The 25,606-nt window shown below is 51.1% G+C and overlaps 5 protein-coding genes and 2 pseudogenes across 7 annotated transcripts, besides 2 other annotated features; 4 read left to right on the top strand and 3 right to left on the bottom strand.

Annotated features, from left to right (window-relative positions):
* Window positions 1–3,014: 3,014 nt before the first annotated feature.
* NCS54_01326100 lies at window positions 3,015–4,749 on the bottom strand (annotated as a pseudogene). Its single transcript has 2 exons — window positions 3,331–4,749; window positions 3,015–3,275 (listed from the first exon to the last, which is right to left on the bottom strand).
* Window positions 3,015–4,749: a sequence feature.
* A 2,297-nt stretch (window positions 4,750–7,046) lies between these two features.
* Window positions 7,047–9,899, top strand: NCS54_01326000 (annotated as a pseudogene). Its single transcript has 3 exons — window positions 7,047–8,667; window positions 8,730–9,735; window positions 9,785–9,899.
* Window positions 7,047–9,899: a sequence feature.
* Window positions 9,900–14,079: 4,180 nt separating this feature from the next.
* NCS54_01325900 (Amino-acid permease inda1) lies at window positions 14,080–16,016 on the top strand (the record flags this gene model as incomplete). The annotated part of the gene is made up of 5 exons (XM_053158462.1): window positions 14,080–14,312; window positions 14,374–14,535; window positions 14,592–14,745; window positions 14,797–15,025; window positions 15,082–16,016. The coding sequence occupies 5 exons, from the start codon at window positions 14,080–14,082 to the stop codon at window positions 16,014–16,016; spliced, it is 1,713 nt and encodes a 570-aa protein (XP_053014437.1).
* A 745-nt stretch (window positions 16,017–16,761) lies between these two features.
* On the bottom strand, window positions 16,762–17,455 carry NCS54_01325800 (Hypothetical protein; the record flags this gene model as incomplete). Its single annotated transcript, XM_053158461.1, has 3 exons — window positions 16,762–17,129; window positions 17,181–17,281; window positions 17,373–17,455. The coding sequence occupies 3 exons, from the start codon at window positions 17,453–17,455 to the stop codon at window positions 16,762–16,764; spliced, it is 552 nt and encodes a 183-aa protein (XP_053014436.1).
* A 721-nt stretch (window positions 17,456–18,176) lies between these two features.
* On the top strand, window positions 18,177–19,349 carry NCS54_01325700 (PKS-ER domain-containing protein; the record flags this gene model as incomplete). Its single annotated transcript, XM_053158460.1, has 1 exon — window positions 18,177–19,349. Exon 1 carries the CDS (start codon window positions 18,192–18,194, stop codon window positions 19,347–19,349), a length of 1,158 nt encoding a protein of 385 aa, XP_053014435.1. The 5' UTR covers window positions 18,177–18,191.
* A 304-nt stretch (window positions 19,350–19,653) lies between these two features.
* Window positions 19,654–20,292, top strand: NCS54_01325600 (Hypothetical protein; the record flags this gene model as incomplete). Its single annotated transcript, XM_053158459.1, has 1 exon — window positions 19,654–20,292. The coding sequence occupies one exon, from the start codon at window positions 19,654–19,656 to the stop codon at window positions 20,290–20,292; it is 639 nt and encodes a 212-aa protein (XP_053014434.1).
* Window positions 20,293–20,646: 354 nt separating this feature from the next.
* On the bottom strand, window positions 20,647–23,148 carry NCS54_01325500 (Hypothetical protein; the record flags this gene model as incomplete). The annotated part of the gene is made up of 1 exon (XM_053158458.1): window positions 20,647–23,148. One exon carries the CDS (start codon window positions 23,146–23,148, stop codon window positions 20,647–20,649), a length of 2,502 nt encoding a protein of 833 aa, XP_053014433.1.
* Between the last annotated feature and the right edge of the window lie 2,458 nt (window positions 23,149–25,606).

Here is a 25,606-nt window from a genome sequence, read left to right as displayed (position 1 = left end):
ATTGGCCCTGTTCGCGCGCGCCAAAAAATCGGTAATTTTTAGAGACCAGGCTGAGGCCACAGTTGACTACCAACACAAAGGCTGGCCTCGACCCGAGGCAATGTTAGATGCCAAGCTCGCAGCCTGCTTTTCAGCTTACCCAGAGCATCTAAAATTAATCGAGGGCCGAAATATTGGCCTGTTGTGATGGAAATTGCCGCCATTGTCCTGTTTAAAACGCGTTGGTAGACCAAGAGCCTCCCCCATCATCCATCCATGACTCTCCTCGACCAGGATTAAGCTCTCTTCCCTGGACCATGCCTGTCATGTACTGGAAACCCTTTTGGGTCATCGTATGCATTACGTCTTCCCTGGCCATTTCTGGCTTTATTACATGGCTGTCAACAGCGAAGCGATTCTCCAATGTCAACCATGTCCAGCTCATAAAACAATACCGAACCTATATCTCAATCATTGTCCAAGTTATTTCGACAGTTTTATCCATAGGCCAGACCTATGTTGTTGGGAGTCTCGTTGCCTTCTCAACCAATGCTCGGTTGACTTCCAACCGCAAGCTCCCCACCCTGGATACATTGAAACTCCGGCAAGCCATGGTCTCCAAGTCTCTTATCTGGGAGCGGCAGACCAAGATGATCTCGATGATATCTATTGGTTGGCTGCTGGCATTGCAGCTTCCTGCGGCTCTTTGGGCCGGTTCCATCACCCCTGTATTAACAGAGGCTCAGTACGAAGCTCTCATTCCAATTCCATACTACAGCCAATCAACCGCAGCATATTGGGCCACACGGTGTGCACCTGCGGAACCCTGCGACCAGCTATTGGGGGGCATTTCAGATATGGGAACATTCTCATACGTCGCATGGAAGAGTAAGCTCGTCTCGATTCCCCAAGCATGCACTTGCTGATTTTTGTCCCATCAGCTAGGACTGGTCTCCTCCTCAACGCCGTCAGTCAGGCTTCTTCCCGGGATTCGTCGATCCCCCAACATCAAAAGCTTGATGCAACCGGGTTTACCTACCATGGGAGATCTTACGGTGTCGCCTCAGCTGTTGGCTTGGTTCAGCCTCAACTCTTCAACGGCACTGTCGGCACTATTCAAAACTACTCCTTCTTTGAGGACGGATACGAATGCCAGGTCTCATGCCAGTACAACAAAACAAGTCAACTATCATGGATCAAATCTGATCTTGTTGGGACTCCTGGAGGCATCTATGCTCCCCAAGGATATTGGGCCAACGGGTCTCTTCCTAATGGTGTCTGGGACGGCTTTCCTACCTGGGCAGTCGTCAACGAGGGGTTTGCAACTGCACTGGCTGCCGTGAACAGTCAATCTCGCTACATGTACGGCTTTCTTGCCGGGAATGCCTACGCCGTTTTGAACCAGATCCAGTGCGAGGCAAAGTTTTCACCCACCCGGTTCAAGGTTGAAGTTGACGTGAGTGCGAAGAACATTTCAGTCATTCCAGTTGCGACGGGATCAGACATCGATCCATCCCGTGCATTGGCCAATATTTCATTCCATGGGGCTGGGTACTTGTCCCAAACCCTCACCACCCTTTACACTTCGGTTCTTGGCGACTCATTTCTCCGCAACATTGACAACGTTCGGGCCCACAATAACAGGACACAGGCAATCGACCAAGACGTCATCAACGCGGTTGAAGAAGGCCTAGAAACATTGATAGATGATTTTCTGGGAAGCACTGGTGCAGCACAAGTGGCCCTCCTTCAGGAGACAAGGTCAACACAAGGGTTCGTAGTGCTGGAGGCATATCGAATCGGCAACTTTCCAATCGCCACTACGACACTAAGCTTGGTCGCCATCATCGGACTTGCAGCTCTTGGAAATTTTATCACACTGGGCCTGTGGCACAAGATTTGCTCTAGACCCGATCCCGACTTCCTGGACTTTAAGACGGCGATTGTGTCTATAGCCAAGGGTGCCGGCTCTGCTTTAAACCCTGTGAACAACTGGAAGGGAGATTCGGATGATAGAATCGTGGGGAAGCTTGAGGTGAAGGCGACAGAAAATATGCTGGCTCTGAAGTTGATGGAGCGCTCTGTGCATGGTTAGTGAGGAGAGGAAACTGATACTGATGTCATGAGGCTAATATCGTTCTCACCTGGGCCTGGATCAAGCAAAGAATACTTAGAAACGACCACCTGTCTCGCTACACGTTTCCGTAAAGTTCTGTCTCATAATACCACCGTATAGCATTTTTAAGTATCTGGATATGATACTGGCGTGTATTTAGGTTTCTGTTCTTGATTAGCGTGACCAATGACTCTATTTAGAAGAGTTACCATGTTCATAATAGTACATAATCATTAAAAGTCTGTGGCATAGAGGTAATACTATACATCTAAAGACCACTGGTTATCTTTTCAGCCACCTCGTCTTATCGATAATAAAGCATCCCTGCGTTTCAAGGGACATAGCCGTTCTCGTTATGAGCCTAGACATTAGCAGGTCGAGTTCATCATTTACAAGATCGCGCTCAGGCACCCGAAAAGGAATTACATCCAAGAGCATTGGATTCGCTGTTGTGTTACCTGCGCTACCCGGAATACATTAGAATCTTTACCCACCGCCGGCCAGTGTTGTTGTCTAAGTCTTTAGGCGTCAATGATGACCCACCATCAAACCTTGATGCAATTGGAGGTACGGTCTTCTGGTTCAGCTATCCCTCAAGGGCCGGGCTTCAACTATAATAAAGAACACATTAACAATTGGAGGTGCAAAGCAGTGAAGGGGACTCTATCGTTGAGGCGTATCCTGATGTTACTAAGCCTTTCAAGGACTTGAAGGATCTTTACGAGCAGTATAATCAGTCTATCTCGTGGTGGTTAAAGGAGGGGAGTGCGAAGCGCGCCCGTGTTGATAGCTGATGGCTTATTTTGAAAGCGTCACTAAGTTCACAATAGCCATCCATTGCTATGGAGCGAACAACAATTCAATTAATGGTAGAGTATCTTTTGAGGCCGAGAGAGCCAGTTGTCTCTTCAGCAAATCTTCACTCTCCAAGCCCAAAGTTTTCTCGCACTGCATCTCCAAATCGTCTTATAGCCTCATGAATCTTATCCGATGGCGCAGCAGCATACGTGGTCCGGAAGAAGAGTGTATCATGTTCCTCGGCCTTGTTGGCGTAGAAGAAGCTGCCCTTGATCACCAGCGCGCGGTGTTCGATGCTAGCCATGAAGATCCCATGCTCTATCTCAGTGATACTCTTGGAAGAGGCGCATGGATGTTTCTTCCAATCAACCTGGAGCCAGTGCTTTTGGTACCCGGTCAGCTATCCAGTTCATACACAGGTTTCGATGGTCACTCACAAACATGCCTGCTACTGGCGGCTTCCAGCTGACCACCTCCTTGGGCAGCCACTTCTCACAGGCGTCCAAAATGACGTCTCTTCGCTGGGTGTAGCCCATCCGTAGATGGACCAACCAGTCCAGATACACACCGTGGCCCCAGTGCTCATCTAGCAGCTTGAACAGCATGAGCTGCGACACGCCACTGGGACCTTGCGTGCCCACTTCTGAGTGCCTGCTATACCGATCAACTATCTGCTCGCTGGCCGTAATCCAACCGCATCTGGTTCCCGGAGCGAGGACTTTAGAGAAAGAGTCCATGCGCATAACTCGTCCGTCCACATCGAGGCTTAGATAGCTCGGCAGCAGGCTGTTTAGGAACTCCTTGCGAGTGGCGGGGGGAAGAGCGGGTTCCCCTTGACCTGCGTAAGGCTGCATCTGGAGAAAATAGTATGGTTCGTCTTCGATGATGTATAGGTCGTGCTTCTGAGCCACGGCGTAGATATCTTTTCTTCGCTGAACACCCTGAGTCGCACCCGTAGGGTTCTGACCCGTAGGCACCGTGTATAGAACACGCGGCTTCTGAGCTCCGTCATGCTTCTCTGGGTCCCAGTTTGTCAAGATGTAGTCGAGGCTATCCGGAAGTAATCCTTCCTTGTCCATCTTGACGCCCGCAACCTTGATGCCCATGGGCGTACCAGACTCAACAGCCGTCGAGAAGGTGTATTCTTCCGAGACGATGTACTCACCGGATTGCGTGAGCATGCGAAAAGCAAAGTCCAGACTCGAGGTTGAGCCAAGAGTCATGGTGCACGCCCAGTCCGAGTACGGAGGATCATGGATCAACTCAGTGTGTTCAGTGGTCCAGCGCAAGAGCTGCGCAGAGCCATGTCCTTGGCCGTAATTGAACGCCGTGGCGATATCAAAGTCGGATTCTGCCGTGGCTTGGTCATGTTTACCCGCCTTGAGCAAAACACCACGCTCGTGCATGTTCTTCTCGGAAAACTGACCAGCTGGGGGCACTTTGAAGTGAAGCTCATCCCAAGGAAAGTATTCGCTGGAGGGCAGTCCTCCACCTAGTGAGATCATGCCAGGCAGGCTGAGGAAACCGGCTGCATACTTGAGAGAGTTTCCCACGCGTTCAGCCGACTCCTTGCTCAGGACGTGATCCCACCTCTTGGCCTTGGGCTTGTGGCCGTGTTCGCGGATTCTGAACCTTTCGCTCTTGGCTGGGGCAGCAGGTCCCCACTGCGATTTGTCGAGAATCTTTCGTCGACCCTTGATATTTTCGATATCCAGTAGGTGCTCCGAGGTGACGCCTGACTGCGTTGCGAGTAGGGGTGCCATCGTGGAAGACGGAAGGGAAGTGAGAGAAAGGCAGAAGAGTGTTGATGCAAATGGCTGTCTGATAAGAGGATTTCTGGGGTTACCTCTCTGACTACCTATGGGAATGAAAGTAAAATTATCAACAATGGATCCTGATGACTGATATAGAGAGCTCCTTCTGGCATGTGCAGAAGGGTGCTCTAAATCGCGTCGCTATAATGACATCGAGCTGCAATAGTGTCATACATAGACACCCTAGCGTCGTGTACGCCTTGGTGTAGTGAAAGCCTTAATGTACGCCCTGTATGTCTTCTCTATTATGGAGTACGCCTTGCATGTGTACGGTGTACGTGAGCCCACTAACCCCCCCCTTGGCGGACACGGCTCGTAAGATTAATACCCGCCCACATAGAGAACCCGCAGACTAGAATCTGTCTTTCCCCTTGTCTAAACTACCACAGCCGGTTCTTTGGGCTTGCACATGCCATTGTCACCAAACCATTATGCAGAGGACAGCTGCCTAAAGTACCACCCTACTCCCACACTACAAGCCGGTCTACCCAAGGCTCTTGAAAAGGATGCCACTGCCAGCAACGATATTCTCTCATCCCACGATCGAGGCCATGAGCTAGCCACTGACGGTGCGTCGGATACCTTCCCCGAAGGCGGGTTGACCGCGCGGCTTGTCATCTTTGGCTCCTGATGTTCTATGGTCTGCATCTACGGCCCCATCAACACAAGCGTTGTTTTTGAGCTATACTTCAAGACTCATCAGCTTCAAGGCCATAGCCACTCACAGATAGGCTGGATCTTCAGTCTGTATCTGTTTTTGGTATTCCTCGTTGGCGTTCAAGTAGGCCCCGTCTTTGATCACTTCGGGCCGAGAGTTCTCGTGGGCGCAGGATCTACTCTCATTGTGCTTGGCTTGATGCTGTTGATTCTATCCAAGAGTACGAGCTATCCTTTATTTCTGCTAGCTTTCACAGTATCTGATCATGATCCTCCAGCTTACTATCAGATTATTCTGACATACTCGTTGCTCAGTGGCCTTGGGGGCGCTCTACTTAACGCACCTGCGTATGGCGCCATTGCCCACTGCTCCCACACTAGAAGAGGCGTCGCTACGGGCGTTGCATCGGCGGAACCTTGTTCCCTCCCCTGCCTCAACATCTTCTGGGTCCAAATGGAGTCGGCTTTGCCTGGCCTTGCCTTCCCGGCCAATCTTTTCATCAAGAGCCGTCTGTCAGTCCGGATAAGCGATAAGGGTCAAGTAAAAGCTGAGTCCGTCAGGATAAACTTTGCTATCTTCCGTGACCTCGCCTGGCTTGGCTACCGTGGGATATTTTTTCATGGAAATCGGCCTCTTCGGATTCCTACCATACATCATCTCATACGGGACAGCTCACTGCATATCTACCTCAGGCAAGATTCTCCTCTTATCTTTTCTCAACGCTGGCTCTGTCGTGGGCCGATTTCTGCCAGGCCTCCTAACTGACAAGTTTGGTCGGTTCGACGTCATCACCGTCACCATCGCCCTGTGTGGTATTACGGTGCTAGGCATATGGCTACGCGCAACGGCTCAAGCCCAGCTCTAGTTGTCTTTTCTGTGACATTTGGAACTGCAAGTGGAAGCAACCTCACCCTCATTCCTGTTTGCCTAGGGCATTTTGCGAATCAAGGCACTACAGCGATACTTTGCAGCGGCCACCATGCTTGTCGGTTTCGGAACTCTTATTAATGTTCCAATTGCGGGTGCCCTGCTAGGTATTGGAGATGAATCGACTGGGTGGAAGTTTTTGATTCTATTTTCCGGCTGCTCCTGCTTGGTTGCTTTGGTTTGCTACTCTACAGCCCGGGTCATGACAGTTGGTTGGCTACCACACTCGCAGTTCTAGCTGGCTTTTGGAGAGGCCCCTACTCCTGGGACGAATATAGCCTGGTCTCGTGCTTGGTAATGTGGATTACCCCTTTTGTCAACAAGGAAGGCTTCCGCGAGAACTGCACACGGCAAGGCTGACCTTACGTCTATGCCGTCGCCAACCATGGCCTATCGACACCTGAACAGGAACATAGTTCAAACCAATATACTCCATAGTCTTAATAGTTATACACTCAATCTTTCGTGCCAAGCAATTAGATAGATAGGGCACCTAAAACGAAGTTCTCTTCCATGAGATCCCCACTGTCGACGTGACCCACCTTTGTTCAACACACAGGGCGTAGCCAATCAAGTCACAGGCACGCGATTCATCCAAGGCCACGACCGGTCTTGGAGTAATTTCTTTCCCTCTGCTGATTCTGTGCAAACTCTGACATATTCTCTCTTCTAAAGCTGCTGGTTTCGCTTGAGGCATTAACTTATCGGCAAGCCACAGCCACGACGGACGTAGCGCCATATTCTCCACCATAGACAACCACCTTCCCACCAGATGGACGGGCTTATCCATTGGCAGGCGGAAGAGGAGACCGGGTCTTCATCTCAGCCTCACGAGTCCAATGAGATCACTATTACCCCTGGCATTGATACTCTCTTAGCCAATATCCATAGCGGCGAGCTTCTGCCCCCCCATATCGATCTCAGCGACATCGACCTCGAGGCCCTAGCAAACTTCAACGAGCAACCCTCCCAAGATTCTTCATCATGCACAGACGGCTCATGTACAGAATTGTCCACTTTCCTCGCCGATGCTGTCTTCTCCCAAGCTGCCGCTATACCTCCAGACCCCCCTTCACACCCTCCTCACCCGCCTATCAAAGCCACCACAACCCAAGAGCCCGGGTACTCCCAGCACTATGACGATGTTGGACTATTAAGCACCATCTTATCCCAAACTCCTCAGAAACGATCCATACCTGGCTCAATGGTCATCACGGAGCAGCATCACCAAAGCAGCACTCTTCCAGCAAAGAGCGGTCACCGCTTCTCCAAAGAAGCTCTCCAGATGCTCAAAAGATGGTTGGCTCTTCACAGCCGCTACCCTTACCCAACCGATGGGGAAAAAGAACTCCTCCAGCATCAAACAGGCCTCACCAAGACTCAGATTTCCAACTGGTTTACCAATACTCGTCGCAAACGCAGAGCACAGCCCCAAAGGAATCCATTCTCCCATACTGATAACACGCCAATTGGTCCTATCAATATCAGCCGTCGGCCTGGAACGCCAGCTGTCGATAGCAACACAAACCCGCTACAGCGCTGGGTAGACTCGCCGCCCGAGAGCGAGCCCGCATCTGTCACTGCTATTGCCAGGGCCGTGGCCTCCAGCTGGGAGAGTCCTCCCAGAAGAAACACTCACTACCGTTCTATGTTGACTGACGAAGAGTCGGGTCGCTCTTTTGGCAACGGCGCCTCGGCAAGCAGTGCAGGCACATCTAGTGGCAGTTCTTTTGCCTCCTCTCATTCTCATCGCTCAGGCGGCTCCTTTGGTTCAATCGGCAGCATTAACAAGCTGCGAAGCCATCGTCGCCGCAGGAGAAGAGCCATCCCTGAGAGAAAGGAACGGACATCACTGATCAATCCCCAAAAACCATATCAATGTACTTTCTGTGCCGAAGCCTTCAGAACGAAGCACGACTGGCAGAGACACGAGAAGTCGCTTCACCTATCTCTTGAGAGATGGGTATGTACGCCGGAAGGATCACGAGCGACGAACCCGAGGACAAATCAGATCTGCTGTGTCTTTTGCGGAATGGCTAGGCCAGATGATTCTCATCTAGAAACTCATAACCACACGGCCTGCAAAGTAAGACCAGCCGAAGACAAGTCCTTCTACCGGAAGGATCACATAAACCAGCACCTCAAGCTCGTCCACAACGCTCAGTTTGTTGATTGGTCTATGAAGAGCTGGAAAATCACGACATCAGAAATCCGATCCCGATGTGGCTTCTGCGGGATGACTATGAGTAGCTGGCCAGCCCGAGTTGATCATCTAGCAGAGCACTTTAAGAATGGCAGTACTATGGCTGATTGGAAAGGCGACTGGGGCTTTGAGGCATCCGTCCTCGACATGCTGGAAAGCTCTATCCCGCCATGTGAGTATCACTCGGGACCTTTGGGTTTTATGGCGCCAATTTCTGATTTTTATTTCATCTAGACCTTATCGAGATGGAACGAACATCTACCTTTCCATTTACCGCAAATAGCGCTCCAGCCGACTCCCCATGCAGCGCATATGAGCTCATCACACTAGAGCTTGCCTACTTCATGGTCAACTACAAGGAAGAGATGGGAAAACTGCCCACTGATGAGGAGATGCAGCTTGAGGCCTGTCGCGTCATCTTCGCCTCGGAGGCATCAGGTCGACGAGGTATCTCGGCCGAGTCTTCTTGGCTACGAGACCTCCTGATGGGAGACAAGGAGATTACCAGACAAGCTCAATTCGCGCCACTCCGACATGGCGCTGAAAACAGGTTGTGCGTTCTAAAGATCAACGGTAAGGACAACCTGTTTGAACAATGTCTGCTCGAGATGCAACTCAAAGAGTTTATCCAAGCCAAGGCTGTACTCGACATACACATCACAGACGACGAGCTGCAAGAAGAATGCTGCTACATTATCGGTAATGTTCAAGAGCTACCTATACCGCATTACGATTTCATTGCGGACTGGCTCATCAGGCTTGTCATGTCTTCTGCCGTATGGCTGGCCGACTTCCGTCAACGCACTCGCCTTCAAAAGACTCAAAACTTTGATGGTCCTCTCTCACGACAGCTGGAGCTGGAAGGTGCCCACATTCACACTGAAGACTACCGCACTGCAGATGATTCGGATTGGTCCACTGTCTTAAGGCCTTCTCACGGTAGAAGCCCTAGAACCGCACCAAGAGTAACTTCGGCTCATCGTGCTCGAGCAACCGTGCTAGGGGCTCAGCCACAACAGTCAGAGGGGCTCGACTCTGGATTTCGGTCAAGAAGGAGCCCCGGGGCCTTTGAAGGCATGATGAAAAACACATTCTTCATGAACGATTCCAACTGCTACCGCCGCCTAGCACAGGAGCTAACTCGCTTCGCCATGGCTACCATGTCACCCAACAACCCAAATCAACACGTACCATCCGACGCCGAGATTCAGCATCAAGCTCGGTGGATCTTATTTGAGAGGTATTTCATCCCAACCACCATGATTCTTGCCCCCCTAACATGATGCTAGTGATGATGCATGGAACCAAACTGCCGCTGATAATGACGAGTGGCTGCAGCGCTTCAAGCGAGATGTTGGCATTCTCCCAGGTCCAGGTCTTCACAGGGATCAGGGCGCTCAGTAACTCTACTCTGGGAAGACCCAGCAAGTCCTTATCTACCACGATGACTATTCTGTCATCGTGACTGGGCTCAGGCCGCTCCCTCCACTTTTCTATTTCAGGGGACAGTCACAAGTCAGAGAAAAAGGCAAGAGCATTGAGCGCATCGTTCTCCACATGGCATCTTTCTAAGGCCTTGAGCCTTTGTTTTCTCACGATTATGAGGCAGTTGTATTTAGCCTACCTCCTACGATGGTACAGAAGCGTGTGTGGCTCGGTCTGTTCGATTCTCCACAAGTCTATGAGCGGGAAGATCGAAATAAGCTTATGTGCGTCTTCGAGGTTATTCACTTTCCTTCATAGGAAGGTACTCAATGCAATGCACGAGTCCTAAACTGTACTTCCAACACACTTGCTCTTCTTCCAAGCCTCGTATTGAACTTCAATTATCACCTTCTCATCCAGGCCAGGAGGCCCAGTTTTCCTCATCATCATCATTTTTAATCCACTTATAAAGACTCACCAAGCCTCGTTTTCAACGTTGTGCATACAGGCAGCAACGAATGAGGACACAAGCGCTGAGACATACCTTTCTTGGGAGTGTGGTGATGCTTACATCCAACGTATGCCCAGACATTTCCCCATAAGATATCAACATTCGAGTCTTACAAAGAACTCAATTAGGCAGGTAAAATCATTTTGTACAAGGAAGGACGAACATGGACACGCGAAGGTCCGGATCCCTCAAGGACCGATGATCCGAACGTTCAAGTATAAAGAGTACTCTGTACAGCTCTGCCAGATGAATTCAAAAGGACAATCCAGCACCACCCTCACCTCTACAATCTCACACAAATCAACTTCTCTACTCAACGCCTCTTCCACTTTCAACATGAAGTTTTCTGCTCTCACTATCTTCGCCCTGGCCTCTCTGGCCGTCGCTGCTCCCGCCCCCGAAGCCGACGGAGACATGAGCCTTTCCGATGTCACCGACTTGATCAAGAAGGGCGAGGCCAAGGTTGAGATTGCTAATGCAAAGGAATGCAAGTACCGCTGCTGCAACAACTTTGGCTGGTGCCCTTGCTGCTAAGTTCCCCCAATGGTGGACTTGATGACAATGCGCCATCTTTGAGGTATGAAAATGTCACTAGCCCTTCTTGCATCTCTCTAAATTCTGACATAAATTAGCATTATATTGTGCTCAGTGGTCGGTGAAGTACCAGTGATGGTGGTGGAAGTGTTCTTGGGATGGTCTTATGTTCTGAATGTCAGATAGCAAAGTATAGACAAACAGTCAAAAAGCCAATGGCAGTCTCGATATTATCCCCGCTTTTTTTTTCCTATCCCTTGACTATGAATGGGTTTTTCATGTTCTTCTATCACAATAGCATCCATACCATTTTCCTCTTGGTTCAGCCCATCCCATGAGTGCCCACAAGGCTCCAAGGAGGTCACAACGGGGGGTTAGGACCAATCAGAGCTCCCAGTGGCGGCGATACATCTTCGCCCTCTATTGTCTGCTTGAGAACTAAGTATCGCAATGATACGTCTTTAGCAGCTATCTGAATAAGAAAAGCTACTAATTATTAACGACATAACACTGGGGCAAGGTACTGCTTGGAGCCTTGTGGGCACTCATGGGATGTTGTGGTCATTCGATCTTCCTTGCGCAAAGGCTATTTCGTACTTGGTGGTGACAAGCCAGTACACGAGTGTCATATTTTCCCCCAACATACCCAGCTTGATAAAGCACTATCGCAGCTGCACACTACGAGTCAGTGTTTCAGCTAGTGCCCTACTGTCCTATGATAGTGAGCCCTCGAGCGATTCGTAGGTGTGGCTAAAAGTGGCTGGAAGTGGCTTCGGTTAAGGACCTGGCCACGCTGGTTTCTGTTGTGTGGCGAGGCTCGGTGACCGTTACAACCCACAAGGGTCTGTAATGTTAAAAGGTGGGAACGCTTCTACGGAATACCTCGCCACCAAATATCAGCCAAAGAGGTGAGTGCCCTCACTGGAAAATTACTTTGAAGGGTATTCGCCACACCAGATGAGTGTTGTATGCCCTTCGAGTGGCTGAAGGCTGATAAGAGAGCAGAGAGTAACGTGATAGATAAGAGTGACTTTAGGCAAAGTGGGTTTATAGTGGGCCATGTAAGTGTTTCTTATCTTTCATCGCCCGCAGCTCCACAAACCACTCCACAAGCCACTCCACAAGCCACTCCACAGTCGAGAACACGCACGTGCCACGAAAGTAAACGGGCTGTTATCTCCTTGCCTGCGCGAAGACTCCCACAGGGTACCAGTCTCCACCACTAGGCCACTATCTAAGTTACTCACTAGTTAGGTGGCGATATGATAGCCTGATATCTCAATTTGGGTGAGGGGAGAGAGATGCTAATCGTAATTGGCTGAGATCCCTGCAATATACCAAATGGGAGTCTTCGCGCAGTCAAGGAGATGTCGCAACTCATGAGGGATTCATGTTGTGAGCATGAAATGCACATAACAGAATCATACACATTGTGTGTTGTTTTCAATTTCGGACAATAAAAGTCCCAGGCCACTATGAGTATCCTACAGTACTCAATGGCTGGACCTTTCTTTCGCTTGGAAACGAAATCAATCATCAAGAGGAAAAACATGGCTGGGATGCAGGGTAGCGGAGGATTGCGTCATCAGCTCACTACCCCCCAACCCCCATTCATCCATCCTGTCACTCTGCTGAGCGATGCAGAAGAATAGAACTATTTCGAAAAGCCATATTCTCCGACAACGCGACATCTATATTTCTGCAAGATTCAGCGGTCTTCATGCCCTTTCTGATCAGGCCCCCGATCACGCTTGTCGCGCGACATGGAGCTTCCTGGTTCACGCCAAGCCGTCAAGTCACAACGCCAAGCGCCCAGGCCCTGCCAAGCCTTCGATCAGATCTATTGAGCCTCAAACTACACAACATCATTGAAAGAGCCAATGCTAGTCATTGTTACAAAGCGTGACTACAACATTGTATATGTTGTATGTTTTATATCCTCCCAAAGGCAAAACGCGACCATCTTGTCACCCGTCACCACCCTCCCGCCGGGCTTGCCGCGAATCGAATCTTGCACACTCCCGAGTCGTTCAAAAAGGGCCCAGTCTTGACACGGATACAGCAGCGGGATGTTTGTTCCATATCCCCGGGCATGACTCCATAAATAAATGAGACCTCCATTCGACATTGCGTCGTCTCGAGACCAACACATGAATCCTTTCACATTCCTCCTTGGGAAACCAAAGTAAAACGTGATGGGACCTTTTGAAGAAATGACACGCCCGTGTTTGCCTCGGCAAATTAACCTCTGATAAGACTGCAACCGACAACCCAATTAGCGTCCCTCTAGGCATCTCCGCGTCGTATGTTATGCGCGGGGTTCGCACTAGTGATAAGACCGGCCGGTTAGATCGGCTCCGTTCGCTGACCCAGGTGTGACGCACGGCGTGCCCGACTGATACGCCATCTCGCGTCGATCGAGATACCGCAGAGATACCTAGAACCTGGTCAATTTACATGGGAAAAAGGGGTCTTTTACCCCGGACTGAAGTGTATCCCTTGGTAGAACCATGTCGGCTGCATTGCTGCAACCCCGTCATTCCCGAACTTGGTCAAGCCCGGGATAAATCGCCCTAGAAACTGACCCCCCCGGTTTTGTTCTAGAGCTGTTCTTTCTTCCAAATTCCCGAGATGCTTGATAGCTTCGCCAATTGCCATTAATGCCGCTGAAGCCATGTCACAGCTTAAAAAAACCACCCGTACCACGTAAGCATCTTCCCCGAGCCTTCCAACCGTCTTCTCCCAGGCACGCGAAACGGCAGACACATGCGATCAACGGGGAGCTGATAGCCTCGCGACCTAATAGGTTAGAGCATACCCTGGTCATGTGGCGTAGTGCCCTTCTCTTCCGGCATGGTCTTGCCGCTTTATCCGTGTACGCCAGCTTCCCCCAGACCAGACCAACGATTAACTGTAATACACATATTACGTACCTTTTTACTCTGGTCGTTGGGACCTTCCTTATTGACTTAGGCCCGAATAGACGTGCTATCTCAGTGACCATGCCTTTGCCACCTACGGGGGACGTTATATCTGGCTTCTCCCGCTGGTGATCGTCCGTAGCAATTTGTTTCGACTCAGTCAATCTTTTTTTTTCTGAGCATTGAATTCACAATGGCAGACATCAGTCCCAAGAACGAAGCCCTTGAGGCTCAAGAGGGTTCTCCAAGATTGGATGAGAAGCCGGGTTCCAGTGAAGTCACCACAGAACAGGAGAAGTCATGGGCCACTCGCAATGGACTCACCCTCGAGTCCTTTACCGCCCACGAGGATCATGGCAAGGGATCGGTAGAACTTGAGCGACGGATGAAGCCTCGCCATCTCAACATGATTGCCATCGGCGGCAGGTAAGCTCTCTCCCGACTCAATCAAACCTGGTCTTTGATTTTGGGTGCTAACTGAACCTAGTATCGGTGCTGGTTTCTTCGTCGGTAGTGGAGCTGCCTTGCAAACAGGTGGTCCCGGCTCTGTCCTTATCGGTTTCCTCATCATGGGTGTCATGATGTTCAACGTCGTCTATGCCCTTGGTGAGCTTGCTGTCATGTATCCCGTGTCTGGTGGTTTCTACACGTGAGTCAGCCGGCGACAAACATTCAAAATCACCAGAAGCACTAACAGATGTTTAGGTACGCCAACCGATTCGTTGATCCTTCCTGGGGTTTCGCCATGGGTTGGAACTATGTCATGCAATGGGCTTTCGTCTTGCCTCTGGAACTGACAGTCTGCGGTACTGTCATTCAGTACTGGGCTCCCACCAGCAACGTCGCCATCTGGATTAGTGTGAGTAGCCATGTTCAAGTGGAACTCGACCTGGACTAACAGCATTTCAAGGTCTTCCTCGTCGTCATCATCATCATCAACATCTTCGGTACTCTTGGATACGCCGAAGAAGAATTCTGGGCTTCGCTTCTCAAGCTTTCGGCAACTGTCATTTTCATGATCGTTGCTGTTGTCCTTGTCTGTGGTGGTGGACCTTCTGACGGCATGTATCACGAATACTGGGGCGCCCGACTCTGGTATGACCCAGGTGCCTTCCAGCATGGCTTCCGAGGATTCTGTGGTATGTATCATGCAGTCAACCAAGGTTTATGAAGTACAATATCTAACATGGAATAGGTGTCTTTGTCACTGCTGCTTTCTCCTTCAGCGGTACCGAACTCGTTGGTCTCGCTGCCGCTGAAGCCAAGAACCCCGCCAAGGCCCTCCCCGGCGCCATCAAGCAGGTCTTTTGGCGAATCACCCTCTTCTACGTCGTTGGTCTCCTCCTCGTTGGTCTTCTTGTCGACTCCACCGACAAGCGACTGTTGAACGCTGGCAGCGATGACCCCAGCGCCTCTCCCTTTGTCATCGCCATCGCCAACGCTGGTCTCAAGGGTTACGACTCGTTCATGAACGTCATCATCTTGGTTTCCGTCTTGTCTATCGGTGTGTCGTGTGTGTACGGTGGTAGCCGAACTCTTGTTGCTCTCGCCCAGCAAGGTTTCGCTCCCAAGTTCTTTGCATACATTGACAAGTCGGGCCGTCCCCTTCCTGCCGTCACCTCCATCATCTTGATCGGCTTCTTGGGTTATCTCAGTGTGAACGGAAACGGAAGCACCGTCTTCACCTGGCTGCAGGCTCTTTCTGGTCTTGCTGCGTTGTTCACCTGGGGATCTATCTGTCTCTGCCACATCCGCTTCCGACATGCCTGGAAGTATCACGGCCACACCCTCGATGAGATCCCCTTCAAGGCTGTTGCGGGTATTTGGGGCTCATACATTGGCCTGGGACTCAACATCATCGTTCTGATTGCTCAGTTCTACACTGCCATCACCAACCTCGACGGCTCCGTTGGCGATGCCGAGTCTTTCTTCGAGTCCTACCTGGCCTTCCCCGTTGTCATTGTCTTCTACATCTTTGGCTACATCTGGAAGAGGCAGGGTTGGTTGAAGCTCAGCGAGATTGATCTCGACACTGGTCTTCGTGAGCATGACTGGGACAGCATCAACGCTTACCGTCGTGAACTTGCTGCGGCGCCCGCCTGGAAGCGTGTGCTGAACGTCATTTTCTAAGTTTCAATAATAGCATAGCTGTAGACAGTGTTCACTACGGCGATCAAGCATTTGCTTGACCAATCAAATCCATAGCATATTTCAGCATCTAGGTAGTCTATATTTAAGTTAACTCATCTTTGATATTCTGGACGTGAATCTATTCGTTGTCCGATCCAACTTTGAAACGGTTGAGTGCGGGATCCCGGGCACTCGGGTATCCATCGGATACCCGGCCCCCACCTGTTGGAGCCCAGGACAGTCTAATCGGTTGCCCGGTTAGGCTATCTCCAGAGATGGAGAGCGTCTTCATGAAGATGAGGGAATTACCTATGGAACAAGCCGGTTTAATGATCATGGAAAATTCGACTCTGTTCTGTGACCGTAGTGGAGAAGAGTTACGCATGCTGGCCTGGCCAGCTGCCCAAGCCTCACCAAACCAGTCAACGAGTCTCCGCGGCTGTTGTTGAGGAGAATTTTGTATCCAGTGTTTAAATATGGCATAACTTTTAATGTTTTGTGAATAAGTCGATGTTTGTAGCATGACGCTACGACAAGCCTCTGCTTGAATCTGAGTTGGCCTCGGAAGACATGCTTGCCTCTAGAACTACATGGCTTAATAGAACACGTATTTTACAGCGCTAATATTTTCAATGGCCCTGCTGCTATTTTGTAGCATGATACCCGAGGAACTGAAATTTGTATTCATGCAATCGGAAACTTTGGAGTTTATTTTCGCATCTTGTACAACCTGGCACTTCTAACCTTACTGTTGTGCGGCAGCAGCCTGTTGCTCTTCAACCTCCTTGTCAATAATAACAACACGCAGAATCTTGGCCAAGTCATCTTCTGGGGTTCGAGACTTAACATCCAGCCCCTTGAAAGTATCCGTGCTGACAATGAGGTTTGCGATAAAGACACACTCCTCATCGCCAACGGTCTCGGAACGGACGTGGTGACAGCCTGGAGCCTCATACCAGCTCTCTCCAGGACCATAAATCTTGGCACCACTGTCATGAGAGCGTGTCTCGCCAGTTGCCGGGTCTACGTGAGCGTGGACCATCTGGTTGAGGACGTGACCGCGGATGACGGTTGCGACGACAGCTGCGCCGGCGTGAGTGTGAGGAGGCGTGGCTGAAGATCAGTTAGTCTTAAGTTTGTAATGGAAGAGAAAGTAGTACTCACCCGCATTTACAGGAGCCGTTATGGTGAGTCCGAGCCATGTTTGGCCGGGGATGTTGGGCGGGTGATGAACATGGGACACAGCAACACCAACGGTCGGTCGTCTGCACAAAGTAAGTTTATACTCTCAACGGCCTCAAATCTGACTAAATGCACGATAGTAATGCAAGAAGGTGTTACCGGAAATGTACTCACCCATCAACAGTCCACTGGCCATCCTTCTTGACCACATTCTGATCCTGCCACCGGAGGTTCAAGTCGACATTGGGAAAGTCCATGATGTTGATTGTTTGAAGAGTGTTGTTGTTGTATGGAAGAATGAGGATTTAACGGCGAAAACAGCTGCTTTTATACACAACTCAATCCTCGCAGCTCTCTGCTAGTAGCTTGTTGAGTAGGCGGGTCGTTCGGGTATCGGGTATCCGCAGGGCGCATGTGTTGAGGTCCCGACGTTTTCACGCGTCAATCATAAGCACTATGAACGCCTAGCTGTGTTCCACAGTATTCGGCTGCCAATGCGGTTATGCAGATTCTCATTTGACAGTCGCAAATCTATGCATAAGGGTGGCTGAGCCGAGTGATCCTGGCAAATCTGAGCTCCTAGAAGGGCAGCCAGAGGTATCACAACAGCCACAACTCTCGATTCGCATGGTTTATTGATTACAATACCGTGACTCATTCTTTGGTCATGAGGAAAGTCCAATTTTCAGCTCCGGGTCAACCGGGCATTGATGACTTTGCGATGATGCAAAGAGGTGGGACGGTCATTGGCAGAGCCAGATGTGCCAAGCCTTGAGCTGTGGTTGGCAGATTACCGTATTGGGAAAACAGTGCTGACAGCACTGTATTTACATGGTACGTTGCTTCAAAGAGGTTGTATTCACAAGACAAATCTGCGGAGGGTGGCTGTCAGCAATGGAATAACTCGGGAAGGCTATAGATTTGAGGATTAAGTACAAATAGACTCGATGGAAGCAGAGTTTCAAGATAACAGGCACCAGCAGCTGTCACAGAATGTCAAGAGTCATCTCTCTTGTAAGCATTCCACGCCAAGCTTTCCCATCTACCTTTACTCGCGCTCGGCTTCATTCGAACCATCTTTTCAATTCTAACTTTGCCATCAATCGGTCTCAACCTATTACGCGAACCATGGCTTCTCTCAACATCCCCACCACGATGAAGGCAGTTCTCCAGCCTGACAAAAATTCCCACAACCTCATCCTCTCTGAGATCCCTGTTCCTGTGCCTACCCATCCCGAGGATGTTCTGGTCAAGGTACATGCCACTGCTCCATGCAAAGGCGAACTCGACTGGGCTCTCTGGGCCCCCGACTTCATCGGCGATGACAAGATCCCCATCCCAGGCCAGGATCTCGCCGGCACAGTTGTCTCGGCTCCGGAAAGCAGTGGCTTCAAGAGTGGCGACGAAGTCTACGCTCGCATCGAAGCCAACCGCCCGGGCGCCGCGGCTGAGTACACTCTGGCGCGCGTGCAGGAGCTTGCCATCAGGCCCAAGAACCTTAGCTGGGCTGAAACTGCGGCGACCCCAATCAGCGCCTTGACAGCATATCAATCCCTCTTTACCAAGGGCCCGCTGGATCCCTCGGCGTTAAACGGCGACACAGCCGCGAAGGAGAAGAACTCCAAGATCAGCCTTCTCATCACCGCTGGAGCTGGAGGAGTTGGCAGTTGGGCGGTCCAGCTTGCGAGTGCTGCTGGAGTAAGCCGTCTCGTCGCGGTGGTTGGACCAAAGAACGGTGACTTTGTCCGAGAGCTCGGTGCCACGGAGACCGTCGACTACAAGAAGCAGAGCATCGGCGAATGGGTTGCCGAGGATCCTGAATCCCGGCAGATTGACTTTGTCTTTGACTGCATCGGAGGCCAATCGCTCGCCCAGTCCTGGTACGCGGTTCGAGAAGGCGGAACTCTCGTCAGTGTGTGCGGTGAGCCAAAGGACAACCGCCCAGCAGACGTGAAGAAGAACGTCCAAAGCCTCTGGTTTGTTATTACCCCACTCGGGAAGGACCTCGACATCATCACTGGTTTTCTGGAGGCAGGAAAGTTGAAGCCAAACATTGACAGTGTTGTCAAGTTTGGTGAGTTTGCCGAAGCCTGGGATAAGGTGGAATCTGGCCGGGCGAGAGGCAAGGTGGTTGTTGAGGTGTCCAAATGAGCCTGAGAAGGAGATGTGAGGCTTAGAAGGTGGATATATGCTTGATGAAAGTCAAAACAGACTGATACCAGCCTAGGTAGAACTCGACCATGCATATCATCGAGTATACAAAAAGCTTCATCTGTATAAACAAACTTTGCAAGAGTTGTACCGCAGTTCTCAACAAACGTTCCACCTGGGCAGAAATATATATATAAGTAATGTGATATGAGGCTTCTCCTCTATCGATGGCGTGCATCCTAAACACACCCATCACAGAGAAACAAAATCGACATCCACCGTCCCGAAATCTCCACCAGAGAAAATGGGTGATACTTTAAGAATTCCTGGTCCCGAGTCGGCCCCAACTGAGGCGTCCAGGCACCGCACGGATACGGAAGCATACAAAGCGGAAACACTGGAGTTCCTCGACAAGGCATGGGGAGATGAACAGTGGAAGCCTCCGGCCACTATCCCGCGCCGTGACGGTAGGGGTGCGCCATTCCCTCCGAACCATCCCTGGACCGTGGGCGAGCTTGATGTGCTCAAAGACATCACTATAGCTGCCCTAAGCAGAGATATTCTTCCTCTTTCCGCGCTCTATGAACCCGGAGGAGCAATTTTAGAGGCCGCTGCTGAGTATGAGCAGCCTCGGTGGTGCATCAAGGTTTGCGCCAAAGCTCGGCGTGTGGTCAGGGGGAGTGCAGAGCCGCGTCTGACAAAGAAAGAAGTCTTTGACATGGTGATGGCTGGTACCCTGGATGGCAAAGTCCAAGTGCGCGTCCCGGTGCCTTCAGGTGGGATGAAGATTGGCTGTCCGGAGCACCGTGGCTGTCTGTGCAGACAGCCGAGTCTTACATTCAAGCAGTCTGTAAGCGACTTTGGGCTGTCGAAAGACTCAAGACGTGGGTCGGTTCCAGAGCTATGGGACTTGGATGCTTTCTGGGATTGGCGTGGCCTATGAAGAGAGGCTTTGGCTTGGGGAATGGGTATTCGGTTTAAGTCATGATTTGGCATTGAGGTTGCTATTATGTTGGTGGATGTTGGCGGAAGGGTATTGAGGGAGCGACGGCGTAACGGGCTGTGTTTTTGGGAACTGGCGAAAAGACTATCACAGATACGCCTCACAGCGTCTTGTTTGCATCGAGTTGAATGAGCGTTGTTATTCTCATATTAATTCATGCAATAAAAGGTCAAGCAGACTCGCTCTACACGCAAAACTCTGTCTTGACATGCAACAAACAAACAAATCCCAACATGCTTCCTTCTTTGCAAATCCAACTGTAACCATATTTTCTTCCAAACCATTAATTCGTAATCATAGACGAGCCGAGAAGCTGGCCGTGCTAGTCTGTCCATAGGGACTCGACTCTGGCTTGTACAGAGCCGGATCCGCGACCGTCGCCTTGATACGGCGGCCAAAGTACTCAATCTCGACTGTGTCTCCGTCGATGACGTCCTTAGGGAGGTAGACGTACGCGATGGGCTTGCCAATGCTGTATCCAAATGCTGAGCTGGTGATGTAACCGACTGCTCGACCCTTGGCGAACACTGGCTCCTTTCCAAGAACCATTGAGCGTCCGTCGTTGATGATGAGACCCCGGAGTCGCTTAGCAGCTTTCTCACTGGACTTGCCCTTAAGCGCAGCATGTCCAACATAGCCTTCCTTGCCAGGGTGAACGGCAAACTCGAGTCCAGCCTCGTAAGGGTCGTACTCAGTTGTCAGGTCAATGCCAAAAGACCGGAAGCCCTTCTCGATTCGCAGGGCGTTGAAAGCGCTTCGACCAGCGGCAATGACTCCATATGGATGACCAGCCTGCCAGAGAGCATCCCAGAGTCTCAAGCCGTTATCGGCAGTTGTGTAAATCTCCCAGCCCTGCTCTCCAATGTACGAGAACCTCGTTGCAATGACGGGGATGCCCGCAATGACTGCCTTCTTGGTATGGAGATAGGGAAGAGCCCGCTCACTAAAATCGTCCTTGGTGATCAACTTGATCGCATCTTGAGCACGAGGTCCCCAGAAACCGACACTGGCGAGGCCTCCAGTGATGTCGCGAACCTCGACAAATCGGTATGGAGAGTTCTTGGTCTGAACGCGAGCTTCCCGGGTAAAGTAGGCCAAGTCGACAGGGCCGTTGACACCGACGTGGAACAAGTCCTCCGAGAGTCTGGACACAAAGACATCGCTGCGAATACCTCCATGGTCATCGAGCAGAAGAGTAAATGTGACAGTGCCTGGCTTTCCAGCAACATTCGCAGTCGATAGACGCTGAAGAAGCTCTGCAGCACCAGGACCAGACACCTCGAGTCTGCGAATGGGGGTCATGTCGTACATGGCCAATGAAGTTCGTGTCTTCCAAGCCTCAGCCGCAGAGATGGGCGAGTAGAATCTGGATGACCAGGCATCGCGCTCGACGGGCTTCCACTCCTCAGGAAGATCCTTGATGAGCTTCTGGTTGGACTCGAACCAGTGAGGACGCTCCCAGCCACCACCCTCGAGGAAATAGGCGCCAAGATCCTGTTGGCGAGAATGGAATGGGCTGACGCGCAGGTTTCGAGGTGATTCCTTGGGCTGCATAGGATGGATAATGTCGTAGACCTCGACAAAGTTTTGCGAACAAGTCTCAACCACATAACCGGGGGAGAGTTGGACCTGCTCGAAGCGCGAGAGCTCACAATCGGTGAGATCAAGCTCAGACTTGCCCGTCGTCAAAACCTGGGCCAGGGCTCGAGCCACACCCGCAGAATGCGTCACCCACACAGCCTCGGCCACATAGAAGTTGTCAAAGCCAGGGGCCTGGCCAACAAGAGGGCCGTTGTCGGGAGTGAAGGACATGATTCCGTTGAACCCGCTGGCGATCTCGGTTTCTCGCAGAATGGGGAGAATCTCCTGAGTGAGCTTCCAGGCGGGCTCAAAGTCCTTAGGAGTAAAGTCCAGACGAGATGGCATGTTGTGCTCGGTGACGTGCTTGGGTGTCTCGCCCAACGAGGCGGCCACAACTGGCATCGGTCGGTGACCGTAGTAGCCGATGCCATAATGGTCACCGTGCTCGCGGTAGTACAGATCCTGGTCCTGATGTCGCAGAATGGGGAGTCTCACGCCGTTGGTCTCTGGAACCCTGGCCGCCTGACCAGGTACAGGTGTCGTCTTGACGTACTGATGGCCCATGGGCGTTAGAGGGATGGGCACGCCGACCATCGCTCCCACCTCGACGCCCCAGAAACCAGCGCATGAAATGACAATGTCGGCGGGAATGGTGCCATCGCGTGTCACGACGCCTGAAACGTGACCGTCGGCGTGGTCGATGCTGGTGACAGTTGTTGAGCCAAGATAACGCACTCCGGCCTTGCGGGTGCGGTTAATAAGTTCTTGGACAGCGCGTGCAGCTAGTGCCAGACCATCGGTAGGAATGTGCAGGCCACCGAGGACAAGATCTTTGTTCAAAAGAGGGTACATCTCGAGACATCGCTCAGGGCTGATGAGATGCGCCTCAACACCAAATGAAGAGGCATATCCCTTCTTTCGCTTGAGCTCCTCCAAGCGCTCAGGGGTGGTGGCAATTTCCAAGCCACCAACTTGTCTGAAGCAATCAAGAGACAGGAGCTTCTCAACAGTGTACTTGGCGAAAGCGGTCATTGTCTTGGATGTGGTGGTCTGAAAGACAAGGCCAGGGGCATGAGAGGTAGATCCGCCGGGCATGTCCAGGGGACCCTGGTCGATGACGGTGATGTCTGACCAGCCGCGGGAGACCAGCTCATCGGCGACATTGACGCCGACGATGCCGGCTCCAATAATGACAACGCGTGGTGAGGGAGCCATTGGTCTTGTGTGTGTGAAGAAGGGGGTTTGTGAGATGAACCACACAAAAGAACGCTATTGGCAAAAGGATGAAGGTTGAATTATATCCAAATAGCTTTTCCTTTCACAACTCCGCACTTGAACTAAAATAAGATCGTCTCTCCCATGTCATGGTTCCGATAACTATACCCCTACGCCTCCGGTTGCGGGAGCGATCACGTGATCGGGATAGAAAGCCGTACAGGAGGGTGTGTCTCGACGGACGTCACCCTATCTCTCCTCGGGTGGCTAGTCTACTGTATGCGGGGGAGATAACGAAGAGAGGGAGGGGTGGTTCAGATGTTGGTTCTCTGATCGTCGGGCATCAAGTACCGGTAGTGACGACCCCGTGCCTAGATGATAGGACGCGTGATATCTCCAGTCTCTAATGCAGGAAGCTGCAGGCAGAAAGACAGCTCTTCCAACGGCCGCTATCAGAAGTGCCATTCCAGATCGGAGTGGCTGGGGACGGCTTGAAGGTCCGAGCCATGTCACTATTCGTTCCTCGCTAAAGTCAGCTGCTCGATCGAGTTCTCCAACTCGGCGGGGGTAGGCCTTCACCGTAGTCGGAAGCGATAATCGGCTTTGTCTGACGCGCTGAGTTGGTGGTCAAGTGATGTTGCGGGAGCATCACTACTGTTTCGTCTCACCGCTTGGGTGGTAGTATACGGAGCATTGATGATATCGAGTCCAGCCTGCGCACAGCAGTGACAACACTATGCACAGGTAGTGATACAACATTATTTGGATCAAAGCGCAATTGACTTTCTCGGTTGCCTTTCCAATACAAATAGAGCTTACTGGCCCGACTTAACGCGCTCTTAAGCGGCTTTTTCCTCCAATGATGTTAACTCGCGAAAGAAACACCGTTTCCGCAACGCCCAGGCCCAGGAGGCCCGAACGCACGGCAGATGAGAACGTCTTCTGACCAACCCTTTGTCATTGAGGCGCGATGGGAGTAAAGAAATGCCAAAAAAGAGCCAATTAGTCAATAAAGGCATAAACTGCGATGAGAGAGATGTGCCAGACCACAATCTTCCAATGTGTCCCCGGAAACCTGAAGTCAGAGCGAGGCAGAATCGGCAATGTGGAATTAGAGAAAAAGAGTATGGGTAAACTAATTTTGTAATAATTTCCTCAGGGTTCGAAAAGGGATCGTTTTCGGCAAAAGACAACGGAGAGGACTGGTCGCTCAGCTGGTTCTTGTTGCCAAGGTGCAGATGATGGTCGTGATCTTGAGGGCGTTGGTAGCATGGAGTTGTTTATTGACACAAAGATTGTTCATAACGATAATTTTGGCTACGATTTGTCCGCTATGATACTTCTGGTTTCGCCAAATAGGTTTCTACGGGCTTTGAGATTGCTCCATGGAACAAAAGTGCTTTTTCACATGTCCCAAGAAAAGGCAACAGCCAGCATGCAGGCTCCATGAGGAGCGTGGTAGGTGGACGGAAGCGTTTCTAGGCTGGAGGTCCCTAATCGAGCGAAGATATAGATATGCAGTGACCTATTGAAGGTTTGCAACGAAGGCGACAAGGGGCAGGGCGATCGACAAGGCACCATCCCTAGGATGTAAGATTTTGCTGCATCGTCGTCCCGGATCATGAGAGGTTTTCTGAATCTGAAGGCCACGGACATTAGCAGTTGTTTCCTCTCAGCAACTTGAACGGTACTCATAGGGCTTCGAGAACAAAAGGCACAGAGTGGTGCGCATGGGAGCTGCTCGCAGTGGCAATGGCTATGGCTGTACTCCAGGAGATCAGGCCTCAGGCAACCGTGGCTCCCAGTAACCACTACTAGCCAGATGGGTAAAGTCTTCACACATGAGGGGCGAAAAGAACCCCACGAGAATGCTGATTTCTGGACAGATGACCCCCACGGAGTATGATGTGCAGGTAAAGAATGCATCATACTATGTGGCCTCCAACAGGAAGTTCATTGACAATGCTGACGAATAGCGCTACTAGTGGAGGCTTCGGTAGCATTGACCCGGATCTGACAAATGCCAGCTCGAACAACAATTCAGCTACTCGTATCTAACTAAGCCATGGGGTTCACATATCATTTCCTATAACCCAACTGGTCAGCAAATGTCATCAAGGATTCCCAACCCCATAGGATGATGAGCCAGCAACATCACCAACCCGAACGCGAGGCGAATGTGCCGCGCACCGAAGGTCCCGAGAGTAGAAGCACAGACACAGTCATCACGATGGGTAATAACAATTCCATGATTGGAATAGGCAACTGGATCCCCTGGAAACTGACTCGAGACGAGGCCATTCCCGGACCATGACCTGATCACGCTGCACTACCCCGGAGCTAAACAAACCCCCGTATAATTACCCCAGACTCACCCCAGAGTATCACTTCGGTCGACATATCCGGTTGTGCTAGAAGCCTTCTGGCCCTTCTTCTGACTAAAATGACTCACCAAGCC

This window comes from Fusarium falciforme, chromosome 11, assembly GCF_026873545.1.
Source record: "Fusarium falciforme chromosome 11, complete sequence".
Lineage (NCBI taxonomy): Eukaryota > Fungi > Ascomycota > Sordariomycetes > Hypocreales > Nectriaceae > Fusarium > Fusarium falciforme.
Note: the sequence above shows the minus strand (reverse complement) of the source record. Positions and strands in the feature narration are given on the sequence as shown.